General features: G+C 37.0%; 1 protein-coding gene across 7 annotated transcripts in view; it reads left to right on the plus strand.

Annotated features, from left to right (window-relative positions):
• LOC114281718 (vacuolar sorting protein 18) overlaps positions 1 to 11,794 on the plus strand; it is a 33,628-nt gene extending 21,834 nt beyond the window's left edge. For 5 of the 7 annotated variants that reach the window (XM_082900201.1, XM_082900200.1, XM_082900202.1 and 2 more), the window contains 9 exons: positions 604 to 666; positions 906 to 1,036; positions 1,980 to 2,085; positions 4,666 to 4,854; positions 6,033 to 6,260; positions 7,405 to 7,560; positions 8,026 to 8,187; positions 10,312 to 10,428; positions 11,261 to 11,794. In XM_082900201.1, coding sequence (XP_082756327.1) covers positions 604 to 666; positions 906 to 1,036; positions 1,980 to 2,085; positions 4,666 to 4,854; positions 6,033 to 6,260; positions 7,405 to 7,560; positions 8,026 to 8,187; positions 10,312 to 10,428; positions 11,261 to 11,434 — 1,326 coding nt within the window. In that variant the 3' untranslated portion in view covers positions 11,435 to 11,794. The remainder of the gene's footprint in view (positions 1 to 603; positions 667 to 905; positions 1,037 to 1,979; positions 2,086 to 4,665; positions 4,855 to 6,032; positions 6,261 to 7,404; positions 7,561 to 8,025; positions 8,188 to 10,311; positions 10,429 to 11,260) is intronic. The other 2 variants (XM_082900204.1, XM_082900203.1) reach the window with 1 other exon arrangement.
• Positions 11,795 to 25,429: the final 13,635 nt, after the last annotated feature.

Genomic DNA, 25,429 nt, shown 5'->3' on the forward strand with positions numbered 1-25,429 from the left:
ATTTTATTAAGGTGCATACTCAAAATTAAAGTTCCTTAACACGGTGAAATTTCACATACCCACCAACTGCCCAATTATATGCATTCAACTACTTTACCATGTACATAATTATGCAAAAACCCTCAAGTCTAAATTTACTATTTTACGCCATGGGTTCAAATTACCATTTTACCCCTAGTTTTACGTACAAGCCTAACATATTAATAAGTTTGGTTTTCAAGAGCCTTCAAAAGCCACACACACAAAATAAGGCAATGAATTTTGTAAAAGCTCTTATAAAATCATAACTTTTGAGAAACCATATCTAATTCAATTTAAGTGTGTTCCAATTTCATACTTTACCCCTAGTTAACCCCACTTTCCATGTGATTCAAAAATGGCATGCTCTAGGTGAAACTCAATTCTTGCTATCATAAATTCATATGATATGGAGATAACCTTGTTTTAATATTAAATTTTTGGTGAAAATGAAAAAAGTAAATGGGAAATGATTCATATGGCTTTTACACAGTTCGCTTACTAATTTCACAAAAATCTCCATTTGCTTCTTTTTATTAATTTGAGCTTCCATTTTGTTACCCCCTTTTTTTGTACTGAGCTTAGCAAGGAGAAGCGAAGAAAGCATTGGAAGTGCTTCAAAAACCTGCTGTACCCATAGATCTTCAGGTAAGGGGGCTAATCTCGATTATTTGAGTCAGGGTTGGGCAATTTTGTTTATTTATTTATTTTGTATAATAATGACTGACCACAGCTTCACTTGCCATCTTTTATTAATTGTTATTATTTCATTTACTGCCAAAGCTGCTATTTGTGTACATGATATTGCAACAGGCAAACAGCTGGTCATCTACAATCTGTTAAACCATTATATTGTTGAAAGTTAACAGATTGTGTTTACCATGCAGTACAAGTTTGCTCCAGACCTCATCATGCTTGATGCATATGAAACTGTGGAGTCATGGATGACAACAAAAAACCTGAACCCAAGGAAGTTAATTCCTGCAATGATGCGTTATTCAAGCGAACCTCATGCAAAGTAAAGTTCTACCCAGTTTGAAATTATAGCAAAAGATTGTTGTTTTTTAATAAATCAGACTAAAAGCATAATATCATTACAATACTCCAGCTATTTGTTGAAATTATAAGTGTTTCTTTAATCATTACAATACTCCAGCTACTTAGGGAATTTAGTTAAAGGTGGATATGATCATTTGATTGTTGAATAATATCATACTTAGTTTATTTCAATGGTTAGTCTAAATGCAGTTGCACATACAATATATTGTGCTACAATTACTGGCAGTTAAAGTTTTAAACCATTTTGCCATGCATTTGGTTTCTTATCCCATGGATTCAGCACAGTTGATCTGCTGCTGTGATGATAGTTTCTATTGTTGGTCATTTGGTAAAAACTAGATTTTTTAAGGATTTTATTTCTTGTTTTCTACAATTGTGGTACTTTTCAAGGATATATGCAGAACATAATTTGCTTTTGTGGTCCAGAAAGTGGTTTTCAGTCAGTGCAAGATACTTGTTTGTTCCCCCAAACATGAAGGGCGCCAAACCTAGCATAAACAATTTTAATTTCCAGTGAGTTCATTTGGTGAATATTACATTAATGTTTGGATGTAATCTGTGCTATGATTTAAACATGTTGGAACCATCTACTCTATTAAATTACCTGTTCTTTCTCTTTTTTATATGCATATATATATATATATATAGTATGAACGAATAGAAGAGAATGAAATATTTGCAAAAGTCACAATGAAACACTAATATTTATGTCCCAAGGACAGCTACGTCTTTTACATCATCAGGCAGGACTTATGATTGGTGGATACCTTTTGCTAATAAGTTAGTAGGATCTGTATCGGATCTATTTCCTTTTTGTTGATTGGATTATACATTTTACATGTCTTTCATTCTGTTAGAAGTCATGGTGATCAGTTTTCTTGCTACCATATACCATAAAACAGGAATGAAACCCATGAAGTAATAAAATATCTGGAGTTTTGCGTTCACCGTTTGCAAAATGAGGATCCTGGAGTTCACAACTTGTTGCTCTCTCTATATGCGAAGCAGGTTGTTTTTCTCACTCAAAAAAGTTTCTGCAAACAATTTTCTTTATCTTATAGTTTCATATAGTGGTTCACAACCTTTACAATATGTTTGGTTTCAATACTACTTTATAACTACATTGAATCCATAGTGATGTTGATAATTGATTGGTTGAATACATGTTTATATATCTTGCCTGCTGTAAGTATACATATGGAATGAGATTTATAGACATTTATGGTGAGAAGTTTGAAAAATTGTGGTCGGAAATTAAAGTGAAAAATTACTGCTGTGTTGATGGAAATGTTTATGGTCTTGCAACAACAGCCGGCACGACTCTAGCATCCTAAAACCATCTGTGAAAAAGGATCTAAAAATTAGATACAGGTACAGGGGATATGTCCTTTAATTGGAAAAATAAATAAATTTATATATGCAAAGTAAAATTTATTCTTGATATATCATATTAGATACAATGATTTTACTATAACTTTATGTATTAGCAATGCAAAATACAAAATACAATGGTTTTACAAAAAATTTAATATAGATGCAATGATTTTACTCCAAATTTTATTTTTTTTCCTCCAAAAAAAAAAGAAAAAAAAAAAGAGTAGTATCTGTTTCGAAATAGAAGGATCGGATTTGTATCCCGTACCTATGTCCTGTCATGTTGACATGGTGGGTACTTCACCAAAACTGAAAGTCCATGTAACATAGTTTGATTTTTATAACTGGAGTGACTTTTGGATATATTTGATTTGCCTTAGCTACCTGGACTGCTTCTGTAGATCTTTACAGTGTCATGAAGCTATATATATAAATGGGTAAGCTAATGAAAATATAATCTGAACTTAATATGCTCTATTGAGGTTCTTTTTTTTGGTTCTCTCACTTCCATGGTGATTTATGATGAGTGCGGATGGGACAGTCTCACTAGCTCTAATTCCCAAGGTGATATTGGGCAGTGGCAGAAGTGGTATAATGTGCTGATTTTATGGTTAGATGCTTGTAAAATTTTGAGCTTTTTAAGGATTATAATATTATATAGAAGGAATAAAAGTTTGGGTCTTGTTAAAGAAGGATGAACAAGAATTGAGGGCTGTTCTTGGTGCTTTGAACAGTACCATGAGCTGTACTCTTTGTTGATTTTGGCAACTTTTATGTGGATTGCAGTAGGACTAAAGGAAAGATGGACTAGGGATGTCCATTGTTGTTTTAAAGGCAAAGCAAAAGGGCGATCATCTCTGGCTGTGGGCTTTAAAAGGCTACTGAAGTGTAGAAAGTAAAAGGAAAGTAGTAGAAAAAAAATGCAAGATGTCATGTAGATTCCAATAGGAATATACAGATTTGGGGCTAGAATTGCATCACACAATCCTCGAATAGCATAACTACTAAATTTACTATTAACATATTCTCTACTGAACTAAAATCATTGCATAGCTATCTTGAATTGGGTAATGAATCCACATACAGAAGCTAAAGAATTTGGCACCATTTGCATCAACTAAAAACCATATACAAAGACCCAACTGCTTAATTTGGGGTAATACCATATGGTGATGACTTCAGCCCACTTCAGCACATCTTGCAGTCAAATTCGACCTTTGAAACAGAAAACAAATTAAAAAATTGGCTAAATTCATGCCTGATCTAAACAATCTCAAGTGTGTGTGGTTCTGATGCTAATTTTAAAGTTCATTTCTTTGATTTTACTCCTTGTTGAGCCTCAAATGGAGCATGTCACCTGAATGCTTGATAGGCAATATGGGTAGCTCCTTGCTGCTATTGTATATACAATGATGATAAAGTTGTCTCTCTTTATAACTCATTTAATCTCCTCTTATTGCTATTATTGAAACATATTATTTTTTATTTTATATAGTTATCTTTTATTTTAGGATTACCATTGTGTCCAAGTAGATTTTTGTTTAAATACTCTAGGATTGCCAGTTTGGAGCATGTTTCTGGTATTTAAGAGGGAGAATAGTTTGAATATATATATTATATATATTCCAGATCAAGGAAATTACTGTAAATGTTTTGACTTAATAATGTAGTAATGCTTTCTATTTGTTTTGTTGCATTTGTAATCTCTGATATTGTCATTGTTGTGTTTTGGGCCTTTTGGTACATGTTTGGAATATTCATGTTACGAACGGAGACACACATCAAATGGAATTTTATACTTGTCAGTGAGTTTGAAAATTGAGGTGGCCCAATACCAAATTTAATAAATGCAGATTTGCAGATTCATTAGCAGAATGATTCTCATTTAAGGAAAATGGGTGTTGTCATGGAATTTCACTTGTTCAAGATGCCCATGTTCAAATAAAATTGAGTTCAACTGGTTGTGTATTTTTTTGGGAATATTTGTAGGCTGTATGGGATTTGAGGAGAACGTATAATCTCTAGTTACAATTGCATTGTGACATTGAACTTTGATCTTACAAATTTCTTTAAGGCATTTTTTCTTCAGAAGATCTATCTATTTACATATAACCAGTGAGATTATTACATGATTTTTCCCTCCACAAAAACAAGTAATGAATGCTTAAAATGCATCTCAGTCTGATATTAGTTTTCCTTCCATGTCACAATTAGGAGGATGACAGTGCCCTTCTTCGTTTCCTGCAATGCAAGTTTGGCAAAGGACGGGTTAGCGGCCCCGAATTCTTCTATGATCCCAAATATGCCCTGCGCCTTTGCCTTAAGGAAAAGCGGATGCGGGCTTGTGTTCATATATACAGTATGATGTCCATGCATGAAGAAGCAGTTGCTCTTGCTCTACAGGTAGTATTATTATCCAATTGGGTTGGTTGTGTTCATTGGTTCTTTGATTTCCCTTCTTCCCCCCCCCCCCCCCCCCCAGCAGTAATGGCATTCTTCATACATTACATTGGTTTTGGCTAACGTAAGCTGTACGCTTTATGGCAATAACAATTGTTCCTTATTTGACTAAAAACCACATGGTCATGTGATTGTTTGAATCATACAATTTTAATAATGGCTCATAAAAAAGATTCATTTTGGAACTTTTATGTTTTTATTGGTGTACAGGGCATGGGAAAAACCACATCTTGCAGGTGCTTTTTGATGGGTCCGTAGTGATACAAAGTTCACTTAATTGGTTGTATGGATGCGACTAAATTAGCTCTCTATGGTGGATAAAATTTAAATTCACCAAATGTTGCCAGTTTTATTTTGTTACGATTATTCTACTTTACATAACTGTTATATTGTACTTTACCACAAAAAAAAAAAAAAAAAAAAAAAGATGAAAGAAAAAAAGCTGTTAAATTGTTAATCACCAACTGTCTACCATCTTTTACATGCTTTGGCAGTTAACCTTCCAATATTATTATTATGGTTCACCTTTTTGGAATGATCAGTTTAATTTCTAATGGGGTTTTCCAAATATTTTCATGTGCCAGTGGGGCAACTGATTATGTTCAAAATGGGATCAATTTTACAATCAGTTACAATCAGAATGGCTGGATGATCATTGGGGTTCTATAACCATCAAATCTGTGCCCTTCCCTCTTTCCCCCTTGTTTCCAATATACTTTATGGGGTCTTTAAACTAGATTGAAATTGGTTGGCTGAAAAGCTTTAAATTGAGATGAGTTGTCAGTCCCTTGTATCTTTGCTATGGGTCTATTAAACTTATATTTCTTTATTTCTTTTGTCTATGAGTGTTGCAAGATTTGGGTGGTTGAGACTTGAGACATTCTTTTAATATGAGAAATGGACAAACTTACTTTGTGTCTAAAGGCTTGGAATTCAGTTTGCTGTCAATGTACTGAAGATGTATCTTGTGGTTAATTGTTTTTTCGCTTAAAATATTTTGGTACAGTTTCTTATTCACTTTCTTGTTCTTGAAAAGGTTAATGGTTATTTGTGCTCAAATACTGTAATCTTTTTAGAAATCTTGTATGCTGTTGTTTCATGGAGTTCTTTTGGTGTGCTAGGTTGACCCAGAACTTGCTAAGGCTGAAGCTGACAAGGTTGAAGATGATGAAGACTTAAGGAAGAAGCTCTGGCTTATGGTTGCCAAACATGTCGTTGAACAAGAAAAGGGAACTAAAAGGGAAAACATTCGAAAAGCAATAGCATTTCTCAAGGAAACTGACGGGCTGCTAAAAATTGAGGATATTTTGCCCTTCTTTCCAGACTTTGCCCTGATTGATGACTTCAAGGTAACACTTTTTTACCTTAGTTTTTCACTTATAACTAGGCTAACGTTTGTTTTAATAGAAGGATATACTGAGTGCTAGATTTTGTTCTTATTTATTTATTTGTTGCTATCACAGTATCAAATTGTTGTGCTGCAATCAATGTAGTACTAGATGTTCTAGTTATTCCATAGGCTTCCTTTCTTTATAATAGTTCTAAGTGCTCGTTTCTCATATAAACTTCAGAGGTTGCAATTTCTAAAAACAGCTGTATAACTGTATATTTTTTGAAATACATTATATGAAAAAATATCAATTTCGTAACTGTATCAATAGTTGCTTTCATATTCCCTTTCTATATTCAATAAATTAAAAAGGCAAGTTTGTGTTCTACAATATTAGGCTACCATTTTCTCTAGGTCACTTGTGGGGGACTGCAATTGGAATCATCACGAGAGAACGTAGGAATAATTTGAGAAAAGAACAATCACAAATTTTCTATTTTGATTCGTATAGCATATAGTGGTGGCGACTGGGGGTCGCGGGGAGGCTCTAGTGGCGGCAATTACATGACGGGTAGGGAGGGGCTGGGGTTGGCGGGAGGGCCGGAGGGTGGTAGGGCAGGGTCGCGCAGTGGTGGCCAGCAAGGGATGGTCAGTGTTAATTGTTGGAGAGGGAAGAGCAGGAGAGGAGGAAAAAGGAAGATGAGAGTAGCTTGGTCAATTCGAGGAGTAGTTTCCACCCCTTGTTAATTATTTTTCCTTCTTTGCACCAGTATTACAATTTAAAAATTCTTTACTGATTTGAGATTATATTTCCTGATTTGAGATTATATTTCCTAATTCCAACTTACTTGAATTTTCCCTTCTCTCTCTCTCTCTCTCTCTCTCTCTCTCTCTCTTTTTTAATGGATTACCCTTGGGTAAGGGTCAACTCTAGGTTGCCCATGTGAACTAGGGTCAACTCTGGATTCCCTGGTTTTTCCCACTTGGCATTTCTTGACATGCTATGCTGTATGTGCATTGTGAAAAAAATCTCTCTTTTTATTTGAATAGCTATGTGCCAAACCACATGTATCTGCTGCAAACTGTTTTTCCAATGCTTCCGGTGGGCATATGCTAAGCTGTCTTCATCTGTCATTCAATTAAATTCTTTGATATGTTTGCAGGAGGCAATTTGCTCATCATTAGAGGATTACAACAAGCAAATTGAACAACTGAAACAGGAGATGAACGATGCAACACACGGTGCTGATAACATTAGAAATGATATCAGTGCACTTGCTCAACGATATGCTGTCATTGATTGTGATGAGGATTGTGGGGTAACGATATTCCTGATGTTATTTGCTATAGATCTTTCTTTCTTTCTTTTTTCTTTTGATAAACTATTATTTGCAATAGATTGGAAATGTAATCTTTTACTTCAATTTGGCTAGCCTTTGAAATGCTCCAAGTAGTTCCTTGGGATTTTTTATTTTTTATTTCAGTAAGTACTAGTTTGTTAGGAATTTCCCAGTAGAAAAATTGTCTATTTTATTTGTGTTCATTTTAGAGATATTTTTTCTTTTCTATTTTCTCTTTCAAGTAGGTTGATTTTTGGCTTGAGTAATTTTATAGTACTATGCCGGAGGAACTTCTAACACACAATTGGTATTTTAGGAATCCCTCCCTCTCTCCGCCCCCCCTTCCATCCCCTGAATATTGTTTCAATTCCTTTGTCATCATATCTAGTTAGACTTTCATCATTAGCTGACTTGTTGCATCTGTTTATCACTTGTGAGTTTCAGGTTTGTCAGAGGAAGATTCTAACTACAGGTTGGGACCATCGGATGGCTAGGGGTTATACGCCAGTAGGTGCAATGGCCCCTTTCTATGTCTTTCCATGCGGACATGCCTTCCATGCTCAATGCCTGATTGCCCATGTCACAAGGTGTATCCACCGAGATCAAGTAAGTTCTAGAATGATGTCATATACGTTTATGTATATTTGTAAAGCTGATTGGGTATTAATCCATATATCATTGCCTTAAGTAATTTCACGTTTAAAGTGGCAATGCATGACAATAGGAGGTATTAAGATCCATTAAATCTTATGCTTAACTACACGTGGTACTTGCTCTTGCTGTTGCCAGCATGGATGTACCACTTAGAACTTAGTTAATATCCTCAAAGATGGGGTATACTAAAGCAACATTGGCGGCCTACAACAAATTTGGTTTGCAGTGGTGGTTAAAAATAAAATTAGAAAGTTTTAATATGTTTTCATCATCTTGACAACAAATAGTTTTATTAAAACTGATTAAAAAAATGTGACTAATTTAACACTTTGCCATCAGATGGGAAATAGAATTGCATATGATAACCCATTGTTCAACCCATCCTCCCCCGGGGGGTGGGCGGCTCTTTGATGGTGGCCTCCTTGCCCTAGTTGTAGGCGAATCCTTGAACCAAAAGTCTGAAATGCATTCTACCTTTTAAAATAATGTCAATAAATTCGTATCACATCCGTAAATCTTGCATTTTGTATCACTAATACTCATTATACCAGTGCAAAGGTCATGTATCCATTGAGGTGATCCTAGCTTTTTCTGGTAATGCCCGATTTAGTCGTCATATGGCCTATAAGCTAGTTTTGGTTGTCTTACAAATGCCAAACAGAAGCTTATCAGAAGGGCTCACAACGTCCCACCTACAGCCCAGAACATAAGTATGAAATTGGCACCAGCGATACAATTTTAAATCTTAGTTCTGCATATGCCGATTAAACTGATATGATTATGTCCTTAACTAGATCAAAAGAAAAATGTGGTCATGGGTTGGGTTGGGTCGGGTTCACCCTAAACCGATCAACCGAACCGAATGTATCGGGTTCATGTTTATCTCAACCGATTTCGACCCATTTTGATTCGAAACCATATCTTTCCTCAACCGAAATCAGCAGTCGGTTAAGGTCGGTTTCGACAGCATATTCATACAACACAAAAAATAGAGGAGTTAAGATGTAGACAAAGATTCCAATGATGGTATTTGTTTGAGGGGAGGTCGGTGATGGGGTTTCAAGGGAGAAGATCGTAGGGTAGCTAGATTTGAGACCAAAGAAAGATAGATGGTATGAGGGAGATTAGAATTGATAACATGATTCATCACCACCATCAGTCGACCACTATGATTCATCACCATTGTCGGTCGCCCACCACGATTCCTCACCACTGTCAGTTCAACAGTATGCCATGCGAACCATTGCTTATAGAATTGAGAGAGATCCAAGTGAGAGATCGCTGTGGGGGGTGAGAAAGAGCAAGTTTAGAGAGAGAAGAACATAGGGATGAGAGGGAGAGAGGTATGCAAATTGACGAGGGTTGGTGAGTATTAATTTGTGAGGTGAGTTGAAGAGAGAGAAATGAGGGGTTAGGGTAGGTGATGAGACGTTTGGCAGATCTGTGAGACAGAGAATGAAAGAAAAAATAATGTTAAAGTGATAAAGTGATTTTGTGATTAGCTAACATGTGTCTTAAAGACCAACAAATTTGATAAGGTGTAATCTTGTAAACTAAATATAGTTTGACACCTTGTAAAATTTATATTTAATTTATAAGATATACGGTCGGTTCGGTTTTTATGAATTTTCTGATTTTCAATCCGTTGGCTGGTTGTCAATTTGAAAAATATAAGGTTTGCAACTTGTAGTTGACCGTAGTAGCAGTTGAAATCATCCAATGTTCCATCGGTTCGGTCCGTTTGAACGGATTGATCGGTTGGTTCGGTTATTTGCGCAGGCCTAGGTTACATATTCAGAAACCCAATGATATAACTCCCATGTATGAACTTATTTAGAATTTTTTAGTATATCATCATCCCAAAATCATTCTGCGTAGGCTTGTTTCCATTTCTGAGTTAAGCTGACCAAATTTTAACGTTCTAACCATGTGTATGTCCTCCAATATATAATAGATTTTTATAGTGGCTCTTGGTTAATTTTGAGTGAATTTATTTAGAGTTATGTTTTGTTAGAAGTGTAATTTCGTAAACAAAGTCCCTTTTTGTGTACTTTTTCCTTCAAATGAATGTTGCAGGCAGAATATGTACTGGATCTTCAAAAGCAACTTACTTTATTGGGAGGTGAATCCAAGGAGTCTAATGGTACCTTAACCGAGGAGGAATCCATAACTAGCATGACCCCGATGGATAAGGTCGTTATGATGTTTTTCATATGTGTTTAAGCAACTCAAAATTGGTGTTGAATGCGTCTTTGCTGTCGAATCTTCTCATGTTCAACATGCATTATTCTACGCTATTTAGTTTTTCACTGCTTTTGAGATTAGTCAATTTAATTGCAGTGTAAAAAGTCTGGAACATTGCCATAAAGTCGTGTACTCATTTTTGTTGCTTCCTTCTCAAGCCCTTTGTTTTTCTCTAGTTGCTTTCTTTTTCTTTTTTAATTGTTGCTGTTTGTTGGCATTCAAAAACTTTGGAAGTAAAATAAAAAGACTTTAGTTGTGGTACCTATGTGTTTATGGTTGCAGTCTAAGAAGTATGGATACAGATACAAATTTTCATAAAATATAGGAGACGACACATTGAGGATGCATGCAAAACATGTAATTTATATAATATTATATATTTATTTTGTGTCAAATATTTACATCAAATTTATCAACCTTGAGTATGCTATTTCAGTTGAAAAAAAAAAGGGGTTAAAAATAGAGTGTGTCCCTAGTGTGTTCCTGGCCAACTTGTGTCGTTTACTGGTACGTGACCTCCGGAGACGTGTCTCTGCTTCACAGGTTGCAGTTGGTGGTGAATTAAATGATGATAATGGTGTTCTTCTTCTTCTTATTTCAATAAAAATGATGGATTTTTGCTTCAAATGCTTTTGTAAATGATATGGCATTATTTCATTTGATTTTCTTGTGGCAATTTACTCTAAAATAAATTTCTTACCCTGCTGCTGACTGATTCATAAATTGTAGCTTCTTACATAGTGAATTAGACGCACTAAAAAATGTTATTTTGCTTGTACAGATACGCTCACAATTGGATGATGCTATAGCTAGCGAATGCCCATTTTGCGGTGACTTGATGATTCGAGAGATCTCTTTGCCTTTTATCCTCCCTGGAGAAGCATACGAGGCTGCTTCCTGGGAAATAAGGCCACATAACATTGGAGCCCAGAAGAGCCTTTCTTTGGCTATATGATTGAATGCCTTAATGGATTTGCAGTACAGGTTATCATTAATCCATGTGCATGGCTGTTTTGTGGGGGTCTTTTAATTGTGTTTTGCTTTATCATCTTTATTCTTGGTGGTATATGGTTTCAACAAGTTATGGTTTGAGAGGTTATATCTACTACCCTTTAGCTATTAGAGTGGTATCCATTACATCTCAGGTGTACTCAAGTGTATGTTCCTAATAGTTTGTTGTAGGCTCATCTGCATAATTTTGGCAGGGATGCATTGATGAACTGAATCACGAGAATTCACAATAGAAAACTTTTCTACGAACCCAGTGAATGTGATTTCCATTTGGAGTTCATATGAATGATTTCCTTCTACAAAACTTATGTTGTATTATTTTTTATTTATTTTTTTCGTTAGTTCTTCCAAAATCATTCTCATTTCTTCGATGTGTAACACTTCTACATGTATTGTTGTGAATGGGAGTCCCTTTTGAGCCTTTCCACGCCCATGTTGTCTTGGTCAAGGAGACCCAAAGTTCTTCCATGTTTTTCATAAATGTTGTGTTCGTTTGATGTAGCCGTTTTTTTTTACTTATTCCATTATATTCTCAATCACTATGTAAAATAAAAAAACAAAAAATGAACAAATTACATTTATTTTTCTTGAGATTTGAAAAAATGCAGTTAGTTTTATATTTTTGATATAATTTCACTATCCTTTTTTGATATTTTAATTCATATAAAATTTAGATTTATTTATTTTTAATTTGTAAGTCATATGAATGAAAAAGATAATATTATTGTGTAAATTTTTATTAAATTGTATATTTATCTTTGTTTATATATATCTCTACTGGCTATATAGATTTGATGCCTCAAATCTACTATAACATAAATTAGTATAATTATGTTAAGTTTATGAAGTTAATTGCATTTTTATTAAATTTCACGGGAGATGAGTGTAATTTATCTAATTACAAATGAATAATGAGTAACATGATACTGATATATTTTTATAGTTAAGGTTATTAAAATGTATAAATTTGTGAATAAAAATTTAAATAATATTTATTAATAATTAATATTCGTTAATAATTGAGATAGAGTGAAGAATGGTAATTGGAGGGACAAAAGAGGCGGCCAAGATAGAAAGGAGCATTGACAGCCTTGTAAAGCGTGGGATTGGACGCAAGTCCATTTAGCTGCAGTCGACAAACTTGATTCTCTCTCATCCCACAACCCCAACTCTCCCATAATCCTCATCAATGAGTAATGTGTCATTGACTGTATTATTTAAATATAATATTATATGTATGAATTAATGTACTAATTAGTATATTAATAGATGATGTGATATAATTTTAAATGTTTTGAGTATTTATAATTTGTATGATAGGTGAGGTCAGTAATAATAGTATAAAACTAGTTGGTACACTAGTGTGTATATTAATTGGTGCATGTAATACCGTCGTTTATTTAAAAAATGATATGTATATTACATTTTATTTATTTTATAAAATATAATTGTATTAATTTAATGAATCTTACTATTCACATATTATTAATGTAATTATAACTCATAAGATAATGAATAAAATATGAATATAATTATTTTTGTATTATTGTTATTAAAATTACTCTAATTTTATATAAGAAAAACTAGGAATGACAACGGGGCGGGGCGGGGCCGGGGATCACCCTCTCCGTCCCCGATCTCCGATTGTGAAAATCTCCCCGGCCCCGATCCCCGACGGGGAACCTACCACCCTCTCCATCCCCGCCCCTACCAGGGATCGGGTTTTCCCTCACCCCAAAAATTTCCCGCCCCCAAATCTGTTTCAACACCCCCATCATCAACAACAACAACAAGAGAATCATCATCATCGACAACGCCAACCGAATCATCAACACCAACATCAACATATCAACAAAAATATCAACAGATTATAAACAAAAAATAAAAAAAATGGACAGATACACAAACAAATTAAAAAATGGACACAAACAGATCTGAGATCTGTGTCACAGAGAGAGAGAGAGAGAGAGAGAGAGTGAACAAGAGAAAGAGAGAGATCTGTGTCACAAACAGATCTGAGATCTACCTCCGACGCCGACGTTTCCCCTTGTACACGATCGGACTGCTTCCCTCCGACGTCGACTGCCTCCGACGCCGACTGTCCCTTCGTTATCGCCTCCGACGCTGACTGTCCCTTCGTTATCGCCTCCGACGCTGACTGTCCCTTCAATCTACTGAAAGAGAGAGAGGGAAGATAGAATAGAGAGAGACGAAGTGGAGAGAGAGAGGGGGTCGGGGACTCGGGGCCAGAGAGAACGATAGAGTTAAGAGATAGAGTAGAGTCAGAAAGGATTAGTATCACAGATATATTATATATATATATGCATATAATTAAGGGGTTTATTATATATATACATATAAAGGGTATAAAAGTAATTTCACTTCGGGGAAATTCGGGGATGGGGCCGGGGACGGGGGCGGGGCCGGGGATCGGGCCAGGCCGGGGATCAAACACTGATCACCGTCCCCGGCCCGTGACAGATCGGGGATTGATTTTCAAATACCGTCACCTCCCCGTCGGGGGTATTTTTCCGAAAAAAACTGCTTAAATCGGGGTCGGGATCGGGGATCTCCGTCGGGCCAGTTTCAAATTGCCATCCCTAAGAAAAACTACAAGTAATTGACCAAAACTAATTATAATGCATAGGAAACAAGTCATTTTTATGTAGAAAAATACTCAAAATTACACACCACAAAGATTGTTACTTTTTTTTGTAATAAAATGTTTCACCTTTCTTTTACATTCTTTATTCTTGAACTATCAATTGAATTTGTTACTTTTTTAAAATATTTAATTTAAATTTATTCAATTCCTAAAAAAATTTTACAAAAATATTTAAATTCATAAACATTATAAATTAATAAAATATTCTACTTAGATTTTATTCCGAGTCTCGACACGCCCCACCGCTTTATTTGTGGAGAAAATTCACCTCTCGCTCTACTTTGTTTCAAACTTGCATGTGTTGATTTTGTTGACCAATTTGGGTCTCTCTTCAACACTGTTAATTTTTCAAATGACTATAACTAAATCTAAATTTTCTCAAATAATAATTTAACTTCCATTTTTGTTTTATTTTCTATTTTTTTCCCCAACTCCTCATGGTTTGACTTCTTGAAATAATTCCATCATTAGAAAGTTCTTGATTAGTTTAATGGATATTGTCAATGGTTGTTTTTCAAAACACTGTTTAATATGTTTAAAATGATTATACATTTTACTATTAAAAAGGCATCCTATAAATACATCTTATCTTTTTAGTGGCATATCATATGTAAATTATGATTACAATAAAGATAAATTACATTAACTTTTATTAAAATTTGAAAAAAAATACAACATATCTCATAGTTTAAACATAATTATTATAATGTATATTATTCTTATTTCTCTTTGTGTTTTCACATTATTTACATCAATTTTGATCATTCAACATTTCTAAACAAAAGATGTCAATATAATGATTTTAAAATTGTAAATTTTACTATATTTTTTTAACAATTTAAAAAATAATCACTGTAATTTACCTTTAAAACTAATATTGATCATAAGTGATTGTGTGCTCAAACCAAACAAAAAAAGGGGTGAATTGTGGATAGAGAAATTTTATGTACCCCAAATATTTTACTAAATATTTCATCAAAATTTTCATGTGGGATAAGACTCACACAAATCTACATGTATGTGAGTCCCACACCATGTAAGAGGTTTGATAGAATATTTAGGATTTTTAACATAACTCTCGTGGCTGCCTTTTTTTACGATAATCTCCAAAACGACGTCGTTTTGTTTAGTTTAGTTTTTTTTTTTTTTTGATTTTTTTTTTTAATTTCGCCCTCTTTTCCTTTTTCCTCCTCTCTGTCATTTTCTATGTTTTGTTCCACACATAACCTAACAGAGAGATGAAGAAGAGGGCGGAGCCACGCCACGGCGAAGAAGAAATGCAGAGGATGGCCGGAAACAGTGATTCCAGTGGCGACGCGACGGCGGCAAGGCTAGATTGCAGCGACGACGAGGTCCCTTTAATCATCATTCTCATTTTTTCTTGTTATATATATATATATATATATGATTTCTTGGATTAGATTTGTTGTAGATTTCTTGAGTTTTATGGGTTTGATGATTTAGGCTTTGTTGCGGATTTTTTTGCCTCTGATTTTAATCAGAAAATGTAGTAGGAAAAAAAACAGGGGGCTTTTGTTGTATATTTTTTGGGTTAGATTTGTTGTTGATTTAAGTGATATGAGGTTAGCTTTGTTGTTGTTTTGAAGCAAAAATCTGTGATTCTTTGAAGCTAAAATTTGTTTTGAAGCAATTGAGGTGTGGTGGTATGGTTTTGATGATTGGTCATAAACTTAGGACTTATTAAATTTATTTTTGAAACCACTCAAAGTTTTATTTACTTACTACATTTCCCTTATCATCAACTGTAACATCTTGAGTCACATCACTATTTTTTACACTGATGATTACATTCCGTAAAACATTAGAAAATTCTGCTGGATCCATAACAACTGATCCTCTACGATCAACATCCTCTTTGCTAACACCAATCTTTGAAATCGACGGACCAGGATCAACATCAATAGTGTCATCACCACCCCGGAGTACATCAATATCTGACAAACTCAGACGACCTCTGCGTTCATGAATAGCTGAACCACTTTCCCCAAAACCTCCTAACAACAAATCTCTTCGCCTCTCCGGTAAACCAACAGACTTAGTCCGTGTCAGAATCGGAATGGCCTTCGTTGGAGGGCAATGCCAAACATCAACATTATCATTAGTATATTTTTTAGATAACACAACAATAGAGGGGGCCCTTATTTGCGAATTTTCTGGCATGTCACTCGTAGAATACTTCAGATACCCCTTCATTTTACAATACGTAACCCCCCTTTTAATATTGGAATTTTCAAGTCGATACTTCACCATCTATGGCACCTGTTTGTCATTAATTGAACAATAACCATTCCCATAATAGACTAACTCGCATTGACAATCTACTGGAAAAATAAACCATGCCTGTAAACTGTCATTACTGTCTAACCTTCGATCATAAACATTTACTCTGACCAACCCACTAGCATTGGGTGAGCAAAGGGGGTAATATTTTATCAACCTTAATACTTTTTTGTTTGTATCTTAACCTCAATTGAGAAAATAAATTAGGCAACGCAAGTTCAATACAACTAAAATCACTTCCGAAAACACCTTCAACAACCCCAGTTTTTATATCGTCCACCTCCATTAACCTGAACATTAAAAATAAAAATACATCAAATTACAATTCTAAACAGTTTTAAAGTACATTTGACTCCTTAAAGTAATTTTGCATTCCTTTCCACTAACAGTAGCAGCCACTAAATATATGACACCCTTTTGAATGCTTCCAAACATTTCCTAACAGCGTATCTTTGTAGTCAGTCCAAACATCAACTGGGAAGAACCGGTTTACAACTTCTATCCCGTGACGAACGTACTCTTTGTCCTTACCACCAACGAGCTTGAATCTCATTTTCCTTAGCATCTGAAAACGGTCGGACTGGTCAGGATCAACAATCCAGGTCTCAAGATTACCCTTGCCAACTCCAATAAATATCTTGTCAGGTGTAGGGACGAAATCTGACATACTATTATCACTGATGACAAAAAACAACACGTGGAGGACCACAACTTCGTCCTTAGCATCCTGTCCCAATTGAACATTACTAATGAATTTGATACCCTTAACCACGATCTTGTCTGATTGACGGTCAGATCTCTTATTACCCAACTCAATACCATTAAGTAATCTCGCCACGCCTTTATTATCAAACTTAACGTCCCTTAATTGTTCATTGTATAGCTGTAATTTCTTTACTCCCCTCTTAGTCTTCTTAATAAATCGGGGAATATTCTGAACGTACTGTCTGCGAACATACTGGGTCTTAAAAGGTGCACGACTACGGTAACTACGCCTATATCCACTGGCCGCCAGTGTTCTTGACCTCCGATACGCAAGGGGGGTCCGGTAATGGCTGCTTCCTATTCCTTCCATTTTTTATAAACAACTTCAAATCTTTTATACGAACACTTCTACAGGATCTGTTACCTCTGCTAACCCTTCTGTTCAGACACTTTAGCTTTGATATTTTTGCCCTCTGCTCTTCGTACACCGGAACAAGCTTCACCGGAGCTCTCCTCCGGCTCTCTTCCCACAGTCCTAGTTGCCACGTCAAAAAGCGATCTACACACATTTGAGTGAACTACCCGTAATTCTCGGGATACTCTTCTAAGGAGTACAATATTGTATACCAAATAAATCGACAAAAATGGCAGAAACAAAAGGAGGGATGAAACAAGGTACTAGAAAATCACCTCAGTGTAATAACTCTCCAACTGCAAAAGCATATCTCTCTTATCTCTCTCCACCGACAAATATCTGAGGCTGCACCCAGATATATAGACAGCTGTAAATACGGAGATTCAGAATTTAAAATTTGAATTCCCGCCCATTACTATTCATTCACGCGGAATTCTGTGCACCTTTACTTTATATCCAAGCAAAACCACCACGGTCGTGACACGTGGGTGGACAGGAGATGGCCACGTCTACTCACACCAAGCCCCGGCTACTCACACCAAATAGTGATTACTATTTGGTGTGAGTATGGATTTAATCTCCGTCTTACACGTCACCATCCGTACGTCCATCAACGGATGAAATTGCCTAACGGGTACAATTTCAACAGGGGGGACGCTAGTAATATTATATATAGCCCCCCCCAGCTGGTGTGACCTCCCCTTGTATAAAGTCTCGACAAACAACATTCACACCTGTGTAAGTTAAGTGTTAATCACTAAATAAGCTAAATAATGCCTCGCCAAGCCTCTTTCCATTTTAATGCCAAGAATATTTTCCTCACCTACCCACAATGCCCATGTCCAAAAGAACAACTCTTAGAACTCCTCCAATCTCTCCTCCAACTAGCCTGTCAACCATACTACATACTTGTCACAAGGGAGCTCCATGAAGATGGAAACCCTCACCTTCATGCCATGGCTCAATGCACGAAGAAGATCCAAACCTCCAACTCAAAATTTTTCGATCTCACTGGAACCAATGGGAGGATCTACCATCCAAATATAGAAAAACTCCACTCGCCAACAGCAAGTCGACAGTATATACAGAAAGGGGGTGAGTTCGTCGAATGGGGATAATTTTCATTTAAGGGGAAAAGTCCTTCGAAAACTAGAGTTCTGTAGTCCGTCCAAACATCAACTAGGAAGAACCGGTCTACAACTTCTATCCCGTGACGAACGTACTCTTTGTCCTTGCCATCAACGAGCTTGAATCTCGCCCTTGTCTATCCGATAGTTTTACCATTTCTTCAGCTTTGGTTTTACCATTTAATTTGAAACTTAAAACAAAAAATAAGCTTTTAATGTTAAAACTTGGTGAGACTTGACTTTTTGAATGCTTGTTGAAAGCGAATATCTCATTGTTATGCTGCTACATACGCAGGTTTATAATGTGAACCTTGGTGAGACTTAGGGGTGTTCGTGGATCGATTTTGTGCGGTTTGCGGTTCGGTTTTGACCCGCCCGCATATATGCGGTTTGGGAAAAAGTCAACCCGCAACCGCCCGCAGTGTGGTTTGCGGTTTGTGCGGATAGGGTTTGCAAATGTGCGGGCGGTTGCGGGCGGTTTGCGGTTTACACTTTTTTCTTTAAAAATTAATTTTCGAGTTTTTTTTTTCCCAGTGAATTTAGGCATCAGATTCATTTTATATATTCGTGATAACAATTTTTTGATGAGTTTACAAATAAAAATTGAATATCAATGCATTAAATGAAAGTACCCAAAACAAAGAGACCCTACACTAGCATTTTTGCCATGAAAAAAATGTATATCAATGCATTAAAGGTTGTACTCAATTAGAATTGCCAGTTCAATAATCAATAATCAAACTATAAGTTCTATCGACCATTAGAAGAAAAATTTTATTAGGAAAAAGTGGATGAATCACCAATGAAAATCATATAGGAAACCAAGTTTATGACTTGATAATTCTACGGCATTAAGAAAGTTGAGAAATACTTAAAAATAAGGATTCTAGTGTCATAGAGAATATAATGGTGCTCCTGTAAAAGTTATAAAGTTGGTATATAAAAAAAAAAATAATAATAATAATTAAAGTGCGGGCGGTTTTTGCGGGGGTTGCGGGTTTAAACCGCGACCCGCCCGCAACCCGCAAATTTGTCATATTTCAAACCGCATCCGCCCGCATTGTGTTTGCGAAACCGCCCATTTATATGCGGGTTGGGCGGATTGGGCGGTTTGAGCGGTTCGGATAAACCGTTGCCCACCCCTAGTGAGACTTGATACTTGTAAGGTTAGTAAAGATCATTCAAACATTGTAGTGGTAGGACATGGTGTCTGTCTATTAGAAGATTGCATGATATAATATGTATATTAGGTCTGAATCAGCGACGGTAATGGATTGTTCTTATTTTCGGTGATACCCTCTCTCTCTATAGCATTTTTGTAGGCTTTACTCTTCATGTGTTCTAGCATTAATTCAAACATCATATATAGATAAGTAATTCGGATGAATGTTGACTTGCTGTGGGAAATTATTGAAAGATGCTCCTTGCATACTATTTATTCTTATGATCTTTTTAAAGTCTCTCTCACACTTCTTTTGGCTACTTTTGTTTGCGGTAGTATGAAATTGTGTGATCTTATGTAGCTGATATTGCCATTCAAAATGAATGATGTATTAAAATTAATATGAATGTTATAGTTAGAATGAAGCAAATCATTTGTTCATATGTTTTGTGCATATATGTGTGTCACGCCCCACTTTTTATTACTCAAAGTATTATCAATTTCATTTACTTAATTCCATTTCAGAGATAACATGTGGAAATAAACTCGTATATTCAACTTGTAGAAGTGAATAACATTGCTCTCATTCGTATGCAAGTAAATATAACATGAGTACACTAAATAAATTGCCCTTGGGCTTACATCATTAAAAGTCAAGAAGAAGGGTATAACCCTTTTTACATAAATGGCATTCCGCCAACACAAAAGAGGCCCCGTGGCCAACAAATAAGAAGATCCAACCTTGTAGAACATCCTGGCTATCACCTGAAAAAGATTCAACAACGTGGGATGAACATATAGTCCAGTAGGGATCTCAATATGATCTCCAACAATAACAACTTACAGATAGCTATGATCATGAATGTTCATTCTCATACTAGAATAGTAATGTGGCAGTTTATACAAAATATACATAAGTATGAACTTTTCTCGAAAACAGCCTGTAGACACCCCATTTTTGACCGACCTTGAGACTTAGACGTCACCAGTTGAGCGCTCGGTGATATTGCATATTGTGCTCGTTCAGAAGTTTCAGAGTCCCGGCTGCGAGCCTTGCCTCCGGACTTCCGGACTCTTTCACGCCTTACCTCAGTTTGCGAACCAGGCTCGGTTTTCTCTGTTTCTTTTCCCGAAGGGAGGGAGAGGTCCCGCAGATCATCTCTCAGTGGCCGTAGGCTACGTTTCGTGGTCGTTGGCCATTTTTGCCCGTTTGGAGTCCGGTTCCCGATTTTTCGGAATCGTTGGTCGTGTGCCTCGGTTCGGGACCGCTTAACCACTTCCATTTGCTTCGATTTTTGGCATACTTCTTATTTTCTCCCTTTTGAGGGACACTGTGGCCTGGGAAACCGACTTCGTGGTCGAACATCACTCCCGGTGCCTAACAGCCAGTTTTCGGGGCCTCGGGCTGCGCGTTTCGGCCCCCGAACTTTCGTTCTGCATCGGTTTTGGTTCATTTTTGGCAGGGACCTCTGTTTCATTGGTAAGAAGGCCATAGAAGGGTGGGAGGCCAGTAATTGTTCTGTCAGCCAACTTTATCCCTTCATCGCCCTCCGTCGCCCGTTTTTTCTCACTTCAAAGCCAATGTTGACCACCCTTGGGCCATTTTCTTGAACCCTAAACCCCATATTTGTGATGTACACATCTGGGAGGCCACCAATATTTGGTGGCCGGCTAGTAATCCTTTCTGACCCTTTTGAACCCCTTCTAAAAGTGGGTTGTTCTCTCTCCTAGTTCACTATTTCCAGTTTTTAAACCACAGGGTTGTGTTGTGCACACATGGGAGGCCCTCTTTCTGTGGTGGCCGGCCATTAATTCTCATTGAACCTTTTGACCCTTGGTCGGCCGGCCATGGGAAGTAGCCGGCCGGCCACCTGCAACCTAGATAAGCAGCCGACCATGCTCCTTGCATCAGGTACAGTGCAGATATGCATCTGTTTTCCCCCCAGATTGTGTATCCGGGGGGGTGCATTTTTGGGGGGAAACTTGATTGTTTTCCCTCCATTTTCCCCTCCTTTTTTCCCTCCTTCTTGTCTATATAACAGCAGCCCCAGCTCTGTTATTAGGGTTACAAAAAATCCCCCCTAAGCTCTTGCTTTGTATCTCTCTTTCTCCATACTCCCAAGCTCAAAACCTCTCAAGTCCAACACCCTTCTCTACACCACCACCTAGCACCATACCTCCAACCTCCATTGCAGCCACTTGAGGTTGTTCTTCAGAGCCTAGGAGTGCTGCAACTCAAGCCAAGAGGCTGTCAAGACTTGGTCTACAAGGGTAAGTTCCATTTCCCCATTTTTTGAGCTTATTTTGTATGCTTTCTAAGTCATTTTTTCTTGCTGTTTTGGGCTCTGACCCTAACTAGAACTAGGCTTATTTTGAGCTATTTTTCATGTTTGTTTAAGGGTATTTACCTGTTTGAGGTCTCCTTGTTGCACTTGCTTCATTATCCCTCTTGTATGCCATTATCTTGTGTAGTATTTTTGGCCTATGTATAAATTGTTTTGAGGTATGTCATAAACTGTAAAGTGACTTATTTTGAGCCCTTCTTCAACATTGTTGAAGGGCTCATCACTGTTTGAGGTTTTCATCTTCCACTTGCCTTTATATCTCTCTTTTGGCCTCATTTTTGCATGATTTGTTAGCCTATTGTGCTTCTGTTTTTGGGCTGAGGTCCAAAATGAAACTGACCTTATTTTGACCCCCTCTTCATGTTTTATTAAGTGTCTTTCATTGTTTGAGGTATCCTTTATATACTTTGTGTTATATCTCTCTTTTTGGCCTTATTCTGCATAGCATTTTGAGCATTCTTGCATACTGTTTTGGGTCCGGCCATCAACTGTAAAGTGCAATATTTTGGGCCCCTCTTCAACATTGTTGAAGGGCCCCTTTGTGTTTGAGGCCAGCAACCACCACTTGCTTCTTTGTCCCTCTTTTGGCCCATTTCTTGCATGAGAGCTTAGCCATACCTGTGTTGGTTTTTGGGGTTTGTTATAAACTGTAAAATATCATATTTTGGGCCCCTCTTCAACATTGTTTAAGGGCCCTCATCTGTTTGAGGCCTGCATCCGTGACTTGCTTCTTTATCTCACATTTAGGGCTATTTTTGCATGCTAGTTTTGCCCTATTTGTGTTTGCTTTTTGGTCTTGCTTAAAACTGTAAAAATGCTTTTTTTGGGGCTGCCTTGAATCTGTCTTCACATGTCATGATCAAATAATGCATGCTTGATGTAGCTACAAGTCATTTCATGTGCTTAATCTTGCATTTCGGGACCATTTCATGCATCGGGTGTTATATTGTCATGATTCGGGGCTGTTTTGGGTCATTTTTCAGCACTAAAATTTGCATGCTTGTATGCCATATTCCATGCCTTGCCATGTCTTGTTAGAGTGGCATTTTGTGCCTTAGGGTCGGTCCTCGGTTTGCGTGCATGCGTGCGCGCATCTCGAGTTGTCTCATTTTCATCTCATGGCCTCTTATGTGAGTGTGGCTGAGGTCCACTCATGTTGGTGTAAGTCCATTGTGCATTGTGTGTGCCATTTCATTTCATAACATTGTGTATGCTAGGTTGTATGTTAGAGCATTGTGTATGCCATGTTACCTCGTGCATCGTGTATGCCATTTCATAGCATTGTGCATGCTAGGTTGTATATTAGTTGCATTCATGCATGTCATGCATATCGCATCGTGCTTAGGATAAGAGTTAGCCTGAGCACGGGAAACGAGGTACGTTTCGTACTCCGAGTGACGGAACGTGTCTCAATTCCCTGTCACCGACACTCCGGATTATCCATGATAGAGTTAGGTCTTGTTGTGTTTATATGTGCATTCATTTCATATTGAGTTGTGCAATTCGACCCCTCAGCCATCATGCATCGAGATGCGTGATTGGTGGCACGAGGATCGAGACATGCATACACATGTGAAAATACATTGCTATGCCCCTTTCCTGCTCTCTGTTGCAGCAAATCAAGAATTAGCAATCTTCCGGAGCTTGGCGCGCTTTCCAAGAATTATTGCAAAACAGAGGCTAATTGGGGCATCACAGTGGATTTCCGTGCAAAGGCAACCCGGATGTACATCATTCATCAGAGTCGAGGCAGTCCCTGGCTTGCATGCCAGTTTATAGCTTTCTTAGATTAATTTGTAAATTAATTAGGATTTTTGTATTTATTCGGGACTGTATATTATTTATTCGGACTCTCTGCGCAAGGGTATAACTGTAATAAGTGTGCGTGTGTGTGATGTATGTCTTCCAACCCTACGTCTTTCTCCCTTTTATTTACCCGCTTATGATGGTTAGATTAGGGCATGTTTCAATTAGCATACAGTATGATAGCATGTTTGCATTCATTCATCTGTTTTGCATGCACCGGGCTCGGTGCATCATACTAACTGCATTGTATTTTCAATTCCAAGTTGAATACATGTTAGCTGTAGCATTTCATATGCCATGTTTAGAATAGCCGAGCCTGCTATAGTTGCACTTTTGCATGTGTTGCATTAGGCATTTCTGTATAATTAGGATCATGCATGGATTTCTAATTAGCTTCTTTTTTGGCTTGGAGTACTCGGTAAGTTTTATGCTTTAGCATCCTTGCATGCGTGTGAGTGACTGCCATGAATAGTGTGCTTACCATGAGGCTATGTGCTTATGTGATATGACTGCCTGAATGCCTGTGGGTGAAGGTTGGATTATTTGGATTGGAACAATTCATCAACTGTGAGTTTTAAACCCACTAGATAGTGGCAAAACCATCTTTTCTTAAGCCCACCCGAGGGTGGCAAAATCTGCATTTTAAGCCTACTTGCGAGTAGCAAACCATCTTTCAAATAAACAAATATGAAATGTTTTGTTCCAATTCAGGCGACCCAGTCTATACTTGTATGCTGTGCGCATCACATAGTAAATCTAGGCTAATAACCGGAATAAGAACACATAATGTTTTCAAAAATAGATATCATGGTTAGTAGAGGCTGATCTTTGATCGGGCGAGCGGGGGTGCTCACGAAGTGACCTTCCCCAATCGTACCCAAGTTCCCGAGCTGAGGCAACTTTGGTGATGACGGACACGTGGCCTTAGGCAAACGAGTCAGGGTTTCCTAAATTTCCCCAAAATAAAATATTTAGGTGGCGACTCTGTATTTGGCAAAGCAGTCCATGTTTGGCACTTCTTTCAAAAAAATCTGTTTTCTCAAAACGATTTGCCGGATTTGGACTCTTTGGTTCAGACGTAGAACCGTGACAATTTTAGAGTCCTGAGCTATAGTGAGCCCAATATCGAATGGAATGGGGGGACTCGTTCCTCTCCCGGGGCGTTCGGGGGACGTCTACACAGCCATTTCATTTGACGCTATAAGCGGTTCACCTTTTTTTTTCCTTTTTATTACCCATTTTTCCAAACTTTCATGACTATAACAGTTTTAGAAAAAAAACAATTTCACCAAGCCCATTACTCTTCCCTCATTTTCCGTACTTACAACAAAATGACCTTTTTTGAAAACATGTTCACAAATACCCCATTTTCCTTCACACTTTCCAAAATCTCAAAATGGCATTTTGGTTTGT

Source organism: Camellia sinensis, chromosome 12, assembly GCF_055761805.1.
Source record: "Camellia sinensis isolate YWXY chromosome 12, ASM5576180v1, whole genome shotgun sequence".
In the NCBI taxonomy this organism is placed as follows: Eukaryota; Viridiplantae; Streptophyta; class Magnoliopsida; order Ericales; family Theaceae; genus Camellia; species Camellia sinensis.